The 18,833-nt window shown below is 38.0% G+C and overlaps 1 protein-coding gene across 1 annotated transcript in view; it reads right to left on the reverse strand.

Moving 5' to 3' along the window:
- Window positions 1-15,405, reverse strand: part of PPP1R21 (protein phosphatase 1 regulatory subunit 21) — a 28,229-nt gene extending 12,824 nt beyond the window's left edge. Inside the window, exons 1-12 of the mRNA XM_084284671.1 lie at window positions 15,308-15,405; window positions 13,377-13,445; window positions 12,855-13,001; window positions 11,647-11,748; window positions 10,799-10,963; window positions 10,640-10,698; window positions 8,158-8,252; window positions 6,101-6,153; window positions 4,118-4,267; window positions 979-1,080; window positions 815-903; window positions 29-165 (exon numbers count right to left, since the gene is read on the reverse strand). Coding sequence (XP_084140797.1) covers window positions 29-165; window positions 815-903; window positions 979-1,080; window positions 4,118-4,267; window positions 6,101-6,153; window positions 8,158-8,252; window positions 10,640-10,698; window positions 10,799-10,963; window positions 11,647-11,748; window positions 12,855-13,001; window positions 13,377-13,445; window positions 15,308-15,373 — 1,234 coding nt within the window. The 5' untranslated portion in view covers window positions 15,374-15,405. The remainder of the gene's footprint in view (window positions 1-28; window positions 166-814; window positions 904-978; window positions 1,081-4,117; window positions 4,268-6,100; window positions 6,154-8,157; window positions 8,253-10,639; window positions 10,699-10,798; window positions 10,964-11,646; window positions 11,749-12,854; window positions 13,002-13,376; window positions 13,446-15,307) is intronic.
- Between the last annotated feature and the right edge of the window lie 3,428 nt (window positions 15,406-18,833).

The following is an 18,833-nucleotide window of genomic DNA, read 5'->3' on the forward strand; positions in this document are numbered from 1 at the left end:
ATACAAGTGAGCCAAAACCGGCACTTACTTGGTAAAGCAAGAAGACTAATATATGTGTGTAACTTCTCAAAGACCGCAGTCAACCTCTTCATGTCTCTGTGTAGTTCCATATTTCTAGCTCTTAAAGCAGCTGTGCAAAGAGAAGACTCACACTCTTCTTCCAAACTAGAAATATATGAATTAAAAAAAATAAATGAGTATGTTAAAAAACAAACAGTATTTTTGGGGGTAGATAGCTAGTACTCTCTACATTCCCAATCCAAAGTAACAATAAACTGGTAATTTATATTAGAAAGGTTAACTTATCAGAGGAACTTACTAAAGGTACAAAGAAAGCATAAAAAAAACCTTTTCTTTATTCCTTAACCCAAACCACTTTTTAAATATTCCTTTGCACTGATAATTCACCTTCCTTTTGAACAAATATCTTCACTGCATAAGGAATGTGCATCTCACCAATTTCTACTAAATTACTCTAATTGCTGCATGACAAATAATCTTCAGACAGGCTCAAAAAATTAACAGCTTCAGTGTATAATGTCTGAATAGTATCATTGCTACTGAAAAACATGATTAAGAAACATTAAAGCTTCACCTGTGAAGGAATAAAAATTTGAAGATATATGGTTTTAGGTCTAATGCACAGCTGAAAAAAAGCATAATCTAAAGGCTCAAAAAACAGCAGGCAAAAAAAAAGTTCTGATTTTAAATCCAAGGTGCATTAAGGACTGACTTAATATTGAGTTGTAGATGCTACCAATGCTGCAAATCTGACACAGTGACCCTTTATTTTGATCTATTAAATCAAAAGTACCTTTTTAACTGATAAGGAAGAATCTTTCTTAAAAAGCATAAGTATGAAGCTAAGTGTTCTGAGAAGGCCTTCAATTTCACAGCTGTTTCCTAGAAAGAAAGATAACAAGTAGGTATTTTTGCTCTGTAAAGATCTTTTTCAGTGATGAAAATCATAAATCTTACCAGGACTGTCACAGTATCTTCAGTAATACTCTCAAACAAGTGAAGCATTCCTTCCTCCAGAGGGCGAACATACAAAGCATTTTCATGAAGATACTGTGAGAACTAAGCACAGAGAGATTTTAAAATGGTGCTTGGTGAAGGCTCTCAAACTATTTTAAGATAACAATTTACACTTTGCAAAGTACCTGTAACTTGAAATGATCCCCAAGACATCATTAACAAAACAGTCAAGTGTACAGCCCCCTCTTCTTACAGGGCACACAAACACATACCTTGAGGGAAAGTGAGAAATAGTGAAAACTATAATGGAAATCCAGGCAAAACTTTGCCACTGTGTCCTGTATCTCCCTTTAACTGCCATGCACAGCACACCAAACTCCTGCTTTTTTGTCTATAAACACTTTCATTATTTGTTTCATTATCAAATTAAGGCTAGATCCATGCACCCATTAAGCCATCAAAACAAACTGTCCTGCCTTCTTCCCAGCTGTTCACCTGTCAGCCCTCATTCTGTGCACAAGCATTTATTTGAACATGCTGTGCAAAGTATTGAAGAACTAAACTGAGTTAAAACTGACAGCAAAAGAAACATATTTTATTTTTTTATCTGTTCACAGTCCAGTTTGCCACATGGGGAAAAGTACACTTTTGTCAATACAAAGTACGAAGGATGGAGGAATAACTAAGCAAAGGGAGAACTGCTGCTTTCAGGAACTGTATCAGGTTAGAGAAAATTTGAAACATGGGTGTCATAGAACTGCCTGACTTTCCTAAAAATTACTTATACTAATTTTATGGCTAATTTCTCCTTTTTAAAAAAAATATGCCTGGAAACAAAGGTATTTACTCTTAAACTCTTCAAAATGAACACTGGTGGTACTGTTAACATTTATAAATGTGACTATAAACACCACAGAATTACAGAAACTTTTTCCACAGATTGACATAGGCAATTGACATATCAAAAAGTGATACTGTTTTTTTAAATTTATCCCACAAAAAGATACCTTCACCTTTGATTATTTATACTACAGTAGTAGCTACAGATCCCAGGCAAATAGGGTACAAGAAACTTTAGTTATTATTATTATTTTTTACTATTATTATGCTGCAGTAACACAGTGTTAACAAGAAGAGAGATGCGAAGCTCTCATTCATACATGCATATGTCTGGATGGAATTAAGGAGAATTCCTAAATCTAAGGAGGAAGAGCCACATGCAGAATGCTCCTGCCTTGTTGCAAGAGAGAGGACTGGAGTTATCTGGCACGATGCTGAAGCCCCAGTAGAACCCAGCAATCCAATACTTAAAGAGAAAACAAATACTTGAACCTGGAAGAGAATTGTCCACATCTACTTTGAGTGTTTGGTGGGGAAAAGAGCTTGAAAGCGCCAGACAAGACCTGGAGTTGGGGAAAAATAAATCAGCACAAGTGTGCTAAGCCACTACATGACACTCGTCTCATTTTCTCTACTGCATTACGGGGAGGTTTTTGAAACACTCAGTGGAGGAGCTAAGATCACACTGAGAATATCGGCCAAACAGATAAGTTACTCAAAGATATAGGAGCAACAGCAGCTTCAAGAAGTGCAAAAAAGACATTTTGCTGCTGGAAAAAAATCACAGCAAAAGCTGTAAGGTAGGATGCACTGAAACATTTAGGTCATAAATATACAGGAACAGAGGCAGGCTGCAAGAAAACAATTATGACAACAAACAAAGCCTGAACTGAATCCATCATCAGCAAAGAAGAATCAAATTACAGTTCTGATTAAGTTGCAGGTTTCAGCTGTGTGAAAGCACTTTGCTGAAAAACAAAGAACTGTTAGTTAGGACATTAAGAGAAAACATGCATGAGAAGTGATGTCTGTGAGACCTGATTTTATTTGCCTACTGTAAACTGCAATAGTGTTTATAGAATCCAATCACCGTGTTAGGCCACACAGAGACAGTTCCTACCCCAGAGAACTTGGAAGATAACAAGACTACATGGCCTTCACAAGAAGGATATGCCATTTTGAGTGTTGCTGTGGCAGGAGCAGGAAAACACTGTTTTCAAACAAAGAGCTATGCTGAGCCTCCAAAAAATTAATTCTTGATTTAAATAGGTGAAAGGACTGAGAACGTAAATGTAACAGGATTTCTCCAGAACACCCACGTAAGCGTATTTTTTGACTCCAAAGAGATAGATGGACGTCCTCCCAAGAACAGAAATGTTTTGTGACAGTTAACATTGCTTATATACGTACTACACAGCCGTTTGATGAACAAAAAATTACATCCATCTCTAAATTAAGTCTGAGCCACACAAACCAGTAAATTGAGATTTTCATCTGAACCGCAAAATACTAGGTCATTTAACTATCAACTTTAAAGCATGTTTGTCCACTGACACTATAAAGTCAACAAGTCAGATGCTAAAGCAATTTTTATTCCATAGCAGCCATATATGGACTTCCTGCACAAACACTTGTGTGCAGTATTATCTTCTATGTTTCATGGCATAGAAGGAAAAACTCAAAAGGTGCAACTTGAGAACTCCGAATGACACCCTAAAGTAAAAAAAAAAAAAAAAAAATCTTCCCATAGAGTTACATAAGTAGAGACAGGTCACATTTCCCTATAATTTCAACATGCTTTTCATCAGATGTCAAGCTTCACAACACTTACAGGAGGGGTCTTTACATAAATAGCCCAAAATCAGATTATACAGTTGATGTTTGACAAGCAGAGTCAAAGTTCTCACCTTGGTAAACCTAATTTACATGCCGTTTATTTCACATCATAGTTACACAGTTCAAACACAAGACCTTCTGTCTTCTTATCTCCCATGCTACACAGTGCATTTTTATATTAACTAACAAATACACTTTAATTTGGCATTTAAAAAGCAAGATTTTGATTTGCCTATCATACTTCTCTTTTAACAAAGGCACAGGGGAAAAGGAGTCTCTGCAACTATCCCTTTCCCCATATTCTGACAATTCACCCAACAGAAAAGACCTCTGATGCAGGAAAAGCTCTCAAACACATTTACAGCATTCGGTAAAGGAGGCAGAACTTTCCACGACTAAGATTATTCACTCAATAAGGTCTAAACAACTGAACATACTTACAGCTGAAATCAGTAAGCTTTACCTTCTGATTTAATGGTGATATAGTGTCTGTTGCAGAATCAATGGGAAAGATCTGGACCTTCTGCTCAGTGTACGTATGGAAGTTCAAAAGAGCTGTTACAAGCTCTTGAACAAAAGATAGTGCCTGGCCAGCAAGGTCTCGTAGCTTGAGCTGTAAAGACAGTTATAAAAGTGATTGCATTTGACACGTTCCCATTTAAATGCGCAAAATATTCGGTGGTTAGACACAAGAAAAAAATGCTGACTTCTTTCCTGCCACTAGATCAGCATAAGACACACAACAGCAATTATCTACTTATAAACTTTAAAAATGAATTATTGAACTACAATTCCATTCAGAAACACGTTTTTGTTCACTGAAGTGTTTTATTCCATACAACAGATGATGCTTGCTTTTGCTGTATTTCTCAAACTACAGGCCACAAGAACACTGAAGAGGTTGTTACAACTATGCAAGCAATCTTTGAAATAAATACTTCAAGATCAATAGACTGATAGCTGACCACGGCTCAGTTCTTTCAGCATGATGAAAGCAAGAAATCTGTGACAACTATCTGTAAGGAAAATTAAGTACTAAAAACAAAAACAAAACAAAAACAAAACAAAACAAAAAAAAAACACACACAAGTATTTTATTCTGGGGCTCTCTCCAAGAATAAAAGACGTCTGCTTCTATAATCAGCAATGCAATTCTCCCACCTGTACAGAACTGAGCTGTTGCTTGCATATCAGGGTGTTCTTTAGTTTCAGTGCAATTGGGGGATATCCAAGAAACAAATCAAAAATGGAGCATTTTGAAAATGCAAAGGCAATGGAGAAGAAAACCTTATTCTGTCGTGAATATGGAGTACAGAATAAGGGTGAAGTGACATTTCAGCCAAGGATGAGTTATCCTTCAGAGACATTGGTAGTAGTGCAATGAAGTGTCAAATGAAGTGAATCTCAATTGTGGATCAGGGATAGCCACAAATAATTAATAGTCATTATACTCAGTTTGTGTATCTTAGTTATCTATGCAAGAGAGGAACACAGACCATACTACTGTTTTGCTGTCCTTTACGTTGCAGCTTGTGTTAATACAGCAGCATTTTGCCTCCACTGGCAGAGCCAGTCATAAAAATCTGTCCTGGAACATTTTCAAGACTGCAGATCTTGAAGTGTGAAGCTGGCTGACAGAATGCCACCAGGCAACAGTAAAGGGCTAAACTATGCATGAAGTTATTCTGATTTTTTTTCTATTACTCAGCAACAGGCCAAATTAAGATTTCCATCACAAAATTGGACACCAGGCCATCAGCTCTCACAAGAGACATATAACATATGTTTTGGTTAGAAATATCCCATAAAACTAAATATCCCATAAAATGGGAGTGAACTCAAGTTCTCAAAATTACAATATTTATTCTTTCAAAAGATTACAACATATAAATAGTAGTAATTTACCTAGTATACACCAACATAAAACTTACAAATGAAAACATTTTTTGGAGCTCCCGTGATATGACCAAAGAAGCTGAATTTGAGGGAAACTAAAGATACCAAAGCTACCTTTTTTAAAAAAGATTACATATTCTAAACTAAGGTAGATTTAAACTTTTAAAATGAAATGTTCAGGTTCTAACCTGAACAGGTTGACACAGTAAAACAGTATTTCAAGTGTTTGTCTTTAATAAGAGTTATATTGGCATTTTTGCCATTCTTTCTATAAAGCTGTCAGTTTATTAATACTTAACAACAATCACCAACTGGGCGTCAATAGACTAGCTCTAGGTCAAAGCGAGATAAGCAGATGACTTATTCCATATAAGAGTACAGACTGTCTTTAAGAAGTGCAGAGGCTTTGTGGACAGAAATTTTCTCGAAGTACCACAATAATAAGGAAGGTAGTCTATCTTCTGCCATTTTGGGTTGCTGAAACAACTGTTTTCATTCGGTATCTGAGCAGAAAGTTACTTCTTTACCTATGAAGTCAAAAAGTACTTACCTGATATCTTCTATTGTGCAATGGTATGTTCAGAGCATTATACCGATTTGATCCTACAGAACAAAAATTGAGATGCATACATATTAAATCACATTTTATTAAAAAAATTACTGATATACAGTGATCCAAATGGAAAACTCACTGCAGTAATATTACAGTTTATGTAAGTAAATAGCTAAAAACATGAGAACAATGGACTCAATGAGGTTGGACTAACCATCCTCACTTAAGAGCCATTACTATGACTAAACAGAGTCTGCCTATACTTGCTTCAGATTATAAATCAAATTCAACTATCTGAACACCCTAAATTTGATAGCAAACAATAGAATCTTCTTGCCCAGAAGAACAATATTCTTCACTACATGAGTGAAAAGTCTTAAAAATCCTTATAGAATCCAAAGCTAATTTGACATTTCAGTTACATCCCAGCAACTGTCAAGCAAGATCAATGTATTCTTTCTTTAAAGAGCTCCTCTATGTACACAATTTGTTGATAGTTTAGAATAAGCTCTACTCCCCATATATTTCAGCCTTTGTTTCAGTTACAGAGCACCTGGGACAATTATTGAGATAAAAATTGGATCACTTTTTTTTCCAAAGAGGTAGATGTATATTTGTACCCAGAGAACAACTTACAAAGTCTTAAGTATTTAAAAAGGAACATGTCCATTCTCAATCAAGTGCAATAAGCACCGCTATTTAAGTTGTCATAAAAAGTACAACTTTTTATGAGTAAGATCACCGTTTGAAATTACTGAAAGCGACTACCTTTAAGGAATGGATTAATAAAGTTCATCTTTATCTTCTTGTTCTTGAAATCACACTTGATAATCAACAATCTGTTGCTGAAACTGAAGCCAGCTACTAGTTAACATTTAAAACCAACTACAGAGCCAAGAGCAAGATATTTAGAATCCATAGTAGACAAATATTTCCTTTCTCTCATTCTTCTGTCACTAAAGAGCTTTCCACTTCTGCACTGTTTTCTACACAAGCAAAAGTGTACTACATGATCATGGCAATTGAGCGAGCTGAGAAATTTCGTGCGAAGTTCTCGCTACAAGTATAACCACCTGTAGATATCAGCCAGAGAAGTATATGCAAGAAACAGACAGCAGGCAAAGATCTTTATTTGTAAGAGGCAAGGAGGGAAATAAAAAGGATTATCAACTCAAAGCACTGCTAACTAAGCATGATATGCTGTATAAGGGTCAACATTCCCTAAGGAGATCTGTTTTTTTCAAGCCAAGACTCACTGTACTGCCAACCCAGTGGAGAACCAGGATGGCTCACCCCTGTAGCAACCAGCCAGATCAGCTTTTAGAGAATGTAAGCCATTAAGATTACTGCTAGAATAGTACACACTGCCTACCCAAGTACAACCTCATACTGAATCTATTCAAAAACAGCACAGATCTTGCATATACTGACTGATTCTGGTACCAAAGCACTCCTTCAGGTTAGAGTCCCTGTCCCAAAATCAAAGTTGATTTTTCCTGAAGAGATAAGTCCAAGATAAGTTGTAGTCTAGGTGTTCTCTGACCAGAGATGCGACATACTCACAGACTTTCCACTACGTATACAACATTATTCATGCATTGCCTCATGGAGTCAGTGCTACTGCAGCCATTAGTGTATTCCCAACTTATTGTAACTCTTAAATTTACCCTGACAAAAATATCATTCTTTGAGATGAGTACCTAAATGCAGCTTTGTGGAGAAACTGGTAAGTTGACAGTGTTTCCTCGTCTTTCACAATATTCTGTCAACACTAAGTAAGACAAGTGTTAAGTTACTCAAAGGCTTTTTAAAGTTTTTATTTTCACTTCATATATACATAAAACCTGCTATTTTATATATTTAAGATCACTAAACAAAATGTGACTAGCAACATGAATATATATTACATTTAGCTCCAGGTATCTGCTTAGATGTCCAACATTTCTTACAACTAAGGCACTTTAATTCTTAAAGAGTATTTCCTTCATATGGGTACCTAAAATTATAAAATTAAACAAGAGGACTAAAAAAAATCCAGACAAGGCAATACGTACTTGTGTCATTAAAAGGTACTTTTTCACTGATTATGCATAGAGATTCTTCCAGTCTACTGCCCAAAGCTGCTTGAAGATTCTTTAACTGTTGCTGACTAAATAAACAAGAAAGCACACATTCAATGTAAACCTTTGAAATTTGATCTGTATCACCATCACCTTAGCTCACCCTAAACAATCCTTGAGCGTACAGGTATCTGTCTTGCTAGATGTTAGGATGAATCCTATTCTGTCTTCTTTCTCCTGTGTCATATTTAAACTACAACAACATATTTTAGTCACTAACAAATGCATTGAAAGATGCAAGAAAATGTTGTAAATCTTAAGTTCCATTCTCAATTAGCTCAAACTCAAATTGGTTTCCAAACTCAATTTTCTTTATTTTTTACATCATTTTCCAGTTCGATATTTAGAGCATGAGCTATAAGAAAAGTATTCTTTTCCACTGGAATTTGAATGGAAATGCAAGAGGACCTTTATTCTAGTTACTTTATATGGTGTTTGGTACCGAGTTGCTGATAATTCAGTAAGCTATCACATCATAACTAGAAACATCTCAAAAACCATTCAAAGTCCTGTATTTAAGCATTGTTATGATACCACCTGTTCACACAAGGTTTGGCAGTTGTTTCTGATGCATTCTTAAATTATTTTTATTTTGATGTGCTTCACTTACATCTGATTACATACACAGATGTGAATCTGAATTATTACTGTTCATCTGCATATTAAAGGTAGTAGTAGTAAAATATTCCAGCACTTTTTTTTTTTTAATTTATACTGCTTATTGATTTTCAGACCAAATTTCACACCTTACCCAACTGTAGCCCTCAAAATCTTCACTGTTTTGTTTCTAGTTTGACATCTAGAACTCCTGCACACATACTGGAGGGTGGGAGGAAGGTGTCAAAGTGATAGCTCTTTATTTTTTCCTCTTAAAAAAAAAGCATTCAAATACATGGAATTTAATCAGGACTGACAGGGAAGAAAAATCCAAATAGACAAGTATGATATTAAGTAACTGCCCAATAAGTAGCTCACACACACAAATGAAGATTTTTCTTCAAGAGCAGCCACAAAATTGCATAAACTGTACAGCATAAACTGCAGTAGAATAGAGCATGATAGAAAAACTCAAGATAAGTTGCAGTACGTACTTTTTCCCTTTAGTACTATAAAGGAATGGATAATAATTTGATATATTTTGTTTTACGTTCTATTTATATTTTCAAGGCATGCTTGCTGTCAAGTCTTGTATGCCCTTCACAGAATCATTCAAGTTGGAAAAGACCTCTAAGAACATCTAGTCCAACCCTTGCTTTCTAGAATAAAGCTTGGATTTAAAAGGCAAATGGATCCCTTCTGCCAAAAAGCTTGGGAAAACAGAAGAACGGTACTTTCATAAAGACATCTTCTGTCTAGCGTTCATTATATCTTAATTTTAAACATCAAAAATCCATAAGTGTCAGGCTTTGTTTTTAAAAAGCCTCCCTTCTTAAATGGTAGGGACACTTTCTTACAATGACAGTAATTTTGCAGTCATCATAGAACATGACAGATGTGCTTTAAACTAAATAGCAGCAGATTAAGACTACATTTTCTTAAACACCACAAAAAAGCAAGTAACAGCAAAACATAGCTTTTACCCTCCTTTACAAGACACATTCTCAGTGAAATTCTGATCCTTATTAGAGTCGAGTTAATGAATTCAAGTATTTTTCAAGATTACCATTTGAAAGAAGGAACTTTTCAACTGACCATTTATTGTGCATTTATCCTTAACATCAAAGATCTGTACTGCAATTTTTTTTTTAAAAAAAGCACCTTAAAGAACTTCAGAGAAGTACACCTTAACTTGATTTGGCCCACGGTCCTCAGCTTCTTCAGTTTTCTACAACTTGTCTTCAAAACAATGAAAGTATTCCACAACTAACAATGGAACCCTTGAGCAAAAAGCTTCAAATACTCTAGCTGAGTGTTTTATCTACAAATACCAGTAGCAAAAGCTATTGCTGAAAAGGCACTGGGGGAGGTGGGGAGAGAGGATTCTTGAAACTTCAGTTGGTTGTCTTGGCATAACTTCACTAAGTCCCATCCAATCCACTCCCTGCCCTCCCCCCACCTCACCTGACATTTTTGCTAACTCTGTTCCATAGAGTTGAGTGATTTCTTTACATTTTATGATGTTCCATGACAAAGAAATTTTTCAAATCATTCATCAGCTTCACAGCTACCTAAAATAGCTTGGCAGATAAAACTGCTCTTTGTAAGTGCTGACTCTGGAACAGATTGTCTAGTTACATACTCAGCAGAAGAAAAATGGGTCAGACCTACATGGTGCTGATGTTAATGTGCTATTGCCCCATATTTTGAGTTTTATCAATTTAAAAAAAAAAAAAAAAAAACATTATTACTCTTTAAAAGTAATCCAGCAGTCATTTCTTTAAAGCAAAATTTCATTATAGTAAATTAAAACACTTACCATTCTTCGGTTCGAAGCCTACAGTCCTTAGCTTCTCTTTCTAGTGTCTGAGACTTGATCTTTATGCAAGAAGATAATCTCACAATGTAAATACTGACACAGGAAAACATTTAATTTCAAAACTTTTTAAGCTTGTCAAGTAACAGAAAAGCTCCTTACTTCCAATTTAGCTTTATCATTCTGCAGCTTTTCTATAGTATCGGTGTATTTCCTTGTTAAACTGTCCACCACAGCCTGATGCTGGGCAGCATCGGTTTCCAAAACTTCAAGTCTAGTTCTTAGCTCTGCTTCTAAGCGTTTGTGCTGCTCGTCTGCTTCAAAGAACTAAAATAAGAAAAGCAATCTCATATTAAAAACATTTCATTTTACTACAGAACCTAGTCCTATGAATTACACTAATGTAATTAGCCAGTCAAGGTTCAAAACACATACATACTAATTCTCAGACAAGCAGAAACTTTATACTGTTATTTACAGAAAAAAAAAAGAGTTTCAGAAACAAAGTACTCTGTGTTTATTAGAGACCTGTAATATCAAATACTTAAAATATTACTGGTGTAATTTGTGGAAATTAAACATGAACCACAAGGCTTTTTGTTGAAGCTTTCCAAATCAAAGTGAAGTACGTTCTTGACTTGATTACGGCAATTTGCAGAAAACATTTTAAACTTTAAAGCAACTCTGAAACGGTTAGTGAACTAAAAAGCTTACAACACAATACCAAGCATTACTAATTTCAGTGGATTAGCTGTGACAAAAAGCTAAGTTCTTAAGTGAGAAAAATGTGTAAAATATAATATATTTAATACACAGTCATAAGAATCTGAAGTCAGGATACTTTCTCATTTTGCAGGTGAACATACTTGTATACAATACTGGCTGATCTAATCTGCTATTCTGCATGTAATTAAACCTCTAAGCCCACTAGTATTCAGGTGCATTTTCTTCATCTTACTGTCCGACTAGTTTTCTCAAGTAGCAAAAAACGACTAAAAGCTTTTACTCACAAGTATATGCAATCGTTCATTCTCTTCTATCTTTTTTTGAAGATCTTCATTGAAGACACTTTTCTGCTCTTGACTCAACTGAGATGAAGATTCTGCACTTTTCTAAAAAAGAAAAAAAAAAGCAGCTACATGCATTATCCCCCAGTGTGCGGGGGTATCCTAAAACCCAACCCCAAGTGTATGAAAACACTTCCTGATCACCAATTCCCAGTAGAGGCACGTTAAAATGTATCTTAAACTGAAATATCTAAAGATACATGTATTGAGCACAGCATTAGCTTGAAAGCAGCACTTTTTCCTTTGCACTGTTATTGTACAGTGGTAGAACATGATTTAATAAGGGCTAAGGAAGCCTCTACTCAGACTTCACATTCACACACACAAAATGGTTTGTATGGGCACATTCCCATTTGACGTTATTTGAATCTTTCATGATTCCAAGCAGTTGGCAACGTTAACCCCTGCACACGAAGGCATACACAGGTCCTGGAACCAAGTAAAAGCCTCATTGTCCCCCATCAAGTGTCTGTGTGTAAGCTGGTATGGTCACACCAGGGATAATCACAAGAAGCATTGTACAGCCTGTCACTGGATAATGCCAGGCAGCACTGGAGAACACAACATCTATGAACCAGAACACCTGAAATATTGTGGTACATTCCCCTCCATCTAAAAGGACTGATCTGATGCAGATCATCTAGCAGAAACTTAATTTAAGTAGTTCTATATGTGATTTACTTGGTCTCCCAAAGGCAAGTCTCATAAGTAAGGATGACATTGAATTAGTAGGCCTACATTCAATAGGATGTATTCTGTGAGGCCCTATAGCTAAAACTAAAAAGAACATATCTAAAAGGTAAGACGAACACATCTTAAAATAATAGTGAACTATGCATTCTAACAGTTGAACGTGAAAGAAAAGTCAGAGGCAGTGGTTTGAAAGCCTACTCAAGCCAGGTTGAGGTCCTTCAAAATTTGGAAATGCATCTAGTGAAGCTGTAAGTTACGTAAAATGAAATAAAAGGACAGAATGGCCAAAACGCATTTTGAAGAAAAATATACTGCTTTTTTTTTTTTTTTTTAAGTTTTGACAAAAAACATTTATCTAAAGACTTGATGCAACATATCTGCTGCTAGAAAACAAGATAAAACACTGATAAGAGAGAAACAGACATCTGCTAAGCAAATAGTTTTCCTTTAGCATATACCTTGTTCTTCTTCCCTCTGGCTTCACTTAATGCAAGTTCATCCTGAAGTAACTCCACTCGCTTAGCAAGTTGCTGATTTCGAAAGGTCAAGCTGTCCATTTCTTGTTGCAGTTTTCTCAATGATTGATCCTTCAACTTCAGTTGCTCCTGAGTGACCAAAAAATTAAATTTTAAAAGCCATCACATTGACTTTCATACATGCTTTTTATTGTAAGTGTCATAAGCACTCATTAAAAATTCGCTTTCTTCAGTATTTGGACACTGATGAGGCATAAAGAATTGTTTATAAACTGAAAAAAAAAAAAAAAAAACAAAAACCAGAAGAATTAAGAAGCAACTTTCTACTTTTACAAAGTGAGCACCTACACAGAACAATCAACACAGTAGTTGCAGAACAGAAATTCTTAACTGAATCCATTTCCTTCTTCATTCTTCTAATCACAACACTGAGTTAAAAAGCCTTCCATTTACCTATTTTGTCACAGCTTAATACTTCTGACATGAGCATTTTCTGGGGATTACCTTCAGAGCAGCAGAGTTTGCTTGCTCATCTACAACCCCTTTTTTCAGTACTTGGTTCTGAGCTCGAAGCTGAAAAAAAAAAAATATGACAGTAACTATGCAAGACAAAAGAATAACAAAAAGCAATTCACTAGAAAGTGCAGAAAACATTGTATACATTCATGACAGCACTAGATGTGCATTGCTTCTTAAAGAATTCTGTTCAAGTAGGCAGTTAGCAGGTTGAAAAAAGTATTAGTTTCATATCCTGAACTGCCAAGAAATAAGACATTATTTAACCAGCTGAACTTCTAGGGTCAAGTAAAACTTAACTCTTAGTAACTATTTTGAAAATGAACAACTCAAATACAGTTAAGGTTTTAAGAACCGTGAACAATTACAGAAAAGTCACAATTTCTTGCTCAGATATGTTGCTACTTCTGCCTCTTCCCTGTTCTCCCCAGAACTGTTTGTGACTGGCACTAGAACATAAGCAAAGTTCATAATGAAGTCAAAATTTGTTTCAATTCAAGAAGAGCTTAACTTTACTCTAAAGAAGAATACCTATTACCAGAAGCAGCAGATAATCCTGACAATGCCTTGACAGAAGCCCCAGGAAAGCATCTAAAAAGCATTAAAGGCACAGCCCTCTCTGACTTACTTATGAAGTTCACAAATCTGAGCTAAAAATCACCAAGGTGAAAAGTGCCAGTCAGGACACCCATTTACTAGTCACTTTACAGAGCACCTCTACTCTGCAGCACTAAGGCTACCGACAGTCCCATCCTTCCATTTCTTGATCACTGCTTGAGTCCTGGTTTCTGCAGTGGCAGTCTATTCATTTGACGTGTTTGAGTCCAGCTGTTGCACATACAAATTAAAGGGGCTTGCACAGTCTGCCAGAAGCATTAAAAGCAAGACTCAATGTAAAACAACAACAGCTAACCTTTATCAGCGTGATATTTCAATATATTTAGAAAGGTCAAAAGTCAACTGGCATCACTAAACACCTGCTCTTGCCCTGCAGTATTCCCATTGTGCCACTCAGGCATCGCAAAGGCAAGAGAAGAAACTTTCAAGAGCACCACAGATTTCCAAGTACAGGCTGTCCCCAACAAGAAGCAGCAGCAGCGCATCAGCTTTCTGTTCCTTTTATCCACCACAGCTACTAACGCAGGAACACGTCAGGTGCAGTGATAAAACAGAATGAACTCAATCATTGCACACCAAGATATCCAAGCTGAAGCGTGATGCACAAGACAAAAGAGCAAGAAGCTCTAACTCAAAGGGAAGAAAAGTTTCTGAAAAAAACAAACCCTTCTGTGGTGCTCTGAACCAAGAAGGGAAGTGATCCTTCTTGATGCCAGGTACTTTCCTTGTTGCTTCCTGAATCTATCGAGTGCTTCTCTGCCCCGTTCCCTGGCTTCCACAGCATCATTAGTGACCAAAGTGAGCATTAGTGAGCAAAGAGCTTGATAGGCGCACTCTCCTTTTCCACCTGCACACAATCACCAGCCAATTCAACAACTGATTATTTGCATGAAAGTGTTATCGGAAAAGGTGATCCCACAACGTCCTGGGGCTGCTCCACAAGTAACAGGATGAGACCAAAAAAATAGCTCCCATAAAAAAACAATGAAACATTGCAAGCTGACAGCTGCAAAACGAAGCTCAGAGAATGCTTTTCCACAGCGTGATAATAAAAGAGAGGCTCTGGTAGCTGGAGCATTTCGAAGATATACTAAAAGGTGCAGGTTTCACAGTGCCATCCAGGAATCAAGCAGACAAGCCCTCAGTCACCTTATCAGACCACACCACCGTTTCGCACGTATCAGAAGGAAAATCACCGCGCTGTGGGACAGGAACTTCCCCACCCCGCGGCTGCGGCACCGCCTCGCCCCCCTGGCCCATCCCGGCCCGGCCCAGCCCCGCCTGCGGAGCGGCCCCGGCACCTTGGAGTACTCCTGCGCCAGCTTCTGGTACTTCCCCGGCAGCTCCGCCGCCGCCGCCGCCGCCATGGCCCCGCCAGAGGAAGGCCGGGCGGGCGGGCGCGCTTCCGGGTTGAGCGTAATGACGTCAGCACGCCGCCCCCTTACGGCCGCGGGAAAGGAGGGGGGACGGGGAGGGGCTTCGGCCGGCGGCGCCGCCATCTCGACGCAACTTCCAAGATGGCGGCACGGGGAGGGCGGGCGCGGTTGGCATGGCAACAAGTGACGCGCCCTGCGCGGGCTCGGCGCTACGGGTCGCCGCCACGGACAAAAAGCTGCAGGGCAGAGCTGCGACGTCGCCGGGCGGGAAGGCGCCAGGGGGCGCGGGCGCCATTTTGGGGCAGCCGTTAGGGCGCTGAGGCGGGTGTGTGCTGCCTCCGCTGGATGCGGGGCCCTTTGTTCAGCAGCCCCCCTGCAGCTTCCCCACTAGTGCACTAATCATCTCCTATCTTCTTCATCCCGTACATTTGCTGTACACTTAAACGTGTATACACCATAAGCACTTACCAAGCAGATTCTGAAGACATTGTAGTCGGTGTATTTGGTTGTGACGTACCCATCCAATAAAGATTTTTTTTTTTTTAAACGATTGAGATCAGGTGTCTAAAGAAAAAACAAGGCAAAGCCTTAATGATACTTAAGCAGCATATGCTGAGCATCAGGTGATTTGCAGGTTAAAGGCTTCCTACGTCGTCCAGTATAGAGATGTAAAAGCAAATTATAATTTTTGTTTACTTTCAATGGTAGCTATGGTATCTTTATTTGTTTTTCCTGCTGAATTCTAGCACAATGTCTTCATAGTCTTTCCACAGTTGTAGGCAGTGCGAGGGACGCTAAATCATTGTTTTTTCACCTCCTTTTCTGTTTCCATGAAGTAAGAAGTAGTGACCTACAATGGAAGCTAATCCTTTGTCTTGTAGCTTTGATGGTGTTTGCTATTGTTTTGCTTGTCATGGTAGCGGAGGTGCCAAACACAAATAGGACATGACAGGTAGATTAGCAAATACGTTTGTATCTCCAGAGGAATTCTTATGTTGGAGGATATGTCACTGACCCATATTGCCAGGAACAGAGACTGCACATTTTTACAAAGTCTAAAAGGGGGCAAAAGCAAAGTACATGTTGTCACTATTCATCCAAATGATCCTGATGCTGTTCTGCGTGACCAGATGATCTTACATAGCTATACTGGAATAAGGAGGCTCTAACAGCAGAGCCATGATAGACTATTCCTTCTACTCCATTTTGAGTAGTACTCCCTACAGAAGTTCCTAAGAAAGTATTTGGAAGTACACTGCAATCGCTGTTCAGCATACTGGGGTTAATAATAGCCCACCTCACATTGGATGTCTTCACATGTCAGCGTGGTAATTTTTATAACAGAAAATTATTAAAAACATTTATAATTGATTCTAAGTCTGTGTTTTGAGGTTTGATGCTCTAGGATGTATCTTTCATGAAATGTTAGACTGAATTGCTTTGAGCATACACTGCAAAACACAGTACTCCTGTTTTGTCATGTGTTCAAAGATGCTTTTGTGACGGAAGTTTTTTCCTTGTATCTGGTGCGGTGAATGCTGGCAGAGAAGTTTTACAGGTGAAAGATTGGAAACGATGCTGAGGGAGTTAGCGTGCATATTGTGAATTGTTTCCACACTGAGTACAACAGCGATTCTTAGTGGGCGGCTATATTCAGGATGGAATAACATGGACTTTATTTACCTGAAACTATCTAGAATGGCCAGATCCAAACGTATGTTATATAGGGTATTTGTCATGGGAGGTCATGCCAGCTTCTTAAAATCCAAGTAGACTGAGTGGAGCAAAAGATGGGTGCTCTTACTGCTTAAAGGCTGTAAGGCTGACTGCAGGATTTTTAGGCTCATCAGAAACATGTCTAGTTCAATGTATTTTGAGCACCACCAAGCCAGCGTCTTGTATTTTAAAGTCGTGCCTTTAAACCAGCTTTTCATGGATCCTGGAGTCCAATAAAATGTTAGCAATGTATAATGTTGTAACTTATCAATGTTCTGGGGTGGTGCTTGGTAAACAGGTTGAGTCAAAGTTCACCAAGCATACAGGTAACAAAAGGTTTAATTGTTTACTTCCTTATAGCAAATTATCAGATTCATCCTTTGATTTGTCGGTGCAACTGCGGTACTATTTGTTATAGCTGTAAGAAGGGGAAGTGTCGTTATTGTGAAGTTCCCTCTCAAGCACTTTCTTAGTACTCGCCACTGCCTAGAGAGCAAGGTTGTCCAGCTCCTGCACCAAAGAGGTGCACAGTGCACGTAGCTGCAGCGTGGTGCAGCAGTGCTCACCCGTCAGTGACCCGCTACGTGACTGCAAAGGACCGACCGATCCTGTCAGCAGACGATCAGAGCAAGAGAGGTCAGCCGAGTGGAATGCCAAGCAGTGTGCCATGGTTGCCACAGGACCGCCAAAATATTGTCGTCTGCAAGGTCCACCCACATAATAAAAGAACACATTACCCCAGCAGAAACTGATGCAAGCTGAAACATGACATGTTGAACAAAAAAAAAAAAAAAACAAACCCTTACCAGGGTCATGGCATTTTTGCTTGTCTTGTTGGCTTCACTGGGGAGAATAGAGAGCAAAGAATATACAGTGGATCAGAGGTTGTCCTTTTCTTACATCTCTACCCAGTGGGTGTTGAATTCTAGGTGGTGTCTCAAGACAGATAATTGATTTAGGAATTACAGTGGTCGTTTTGGTATGCTCTCCTTTCAAGCTCATTTGTCCTCCCTTCTCTGCTCAAACAGTGCTGTCTGGTTAATCATAACTTGCACTTCACATATCCTGTGAATAGGTGCAGACAGAGAAACAAACAAAGAATATATTTTCAGTCATCCAGGATGTTTTCTGTGCTTTGGGAAAATAAACTTTGTTGCCATCCCTTACATACTTACAAGTATTCTCAACAAAAGGGTTTCTAAGATCTGGAAAATTTTCAAAAATGATTGGAAGGGAGCCATCTTCAGTCATCAGACTATCACAAGAAATGCAGAAACCACATCCTCGGAAGCTGCAAACACCCTAAACTGCTGTTTTGTTTCTGTTATCTTAGCAACGGCAAGTATGAACAGCAGGATATGTGCTCATGATACGCACTCATTATTTCTCATGATGACTCTGTAGCAAGCCTTTTGTTATATTATAACCTTTCACCTCTCAAAATCTGATTATTCTGCTAAAATCAAAAAGAGCCAAGTACTAAAAAAAAAATAAAAAAAAAAACATGTACAGAAATGCACTTCAAAGAACTTTTTTTTTTCATTATTTGTAGTCTTCATTATCATAATTTCAGCATTTATGTAGCATTTAAAAATAGCAGTGAAAACAAATCCCTCTGTCTCTTGCGTCCCTTCCCAGCCCATAGGATGAGTAGCTTGAGTCAAATCTAGGGTGTGTGCATGGCTGGGGGAGTGCTGTTTTTGCATAGGAAGAAATTACTGAGAGCAAGAAGATG

Source organism: Netta rufina, assembly GCF_964035555.1.
Source record: "Netta rufina genome assembly, chromosome: 3".
In the NCBI taxonomy this organism is placed as follows: Eukaryota; Metazoa; Chordata; class Aves; order Anseriformes; family Anatidae; genus Netta; species Netta rufina.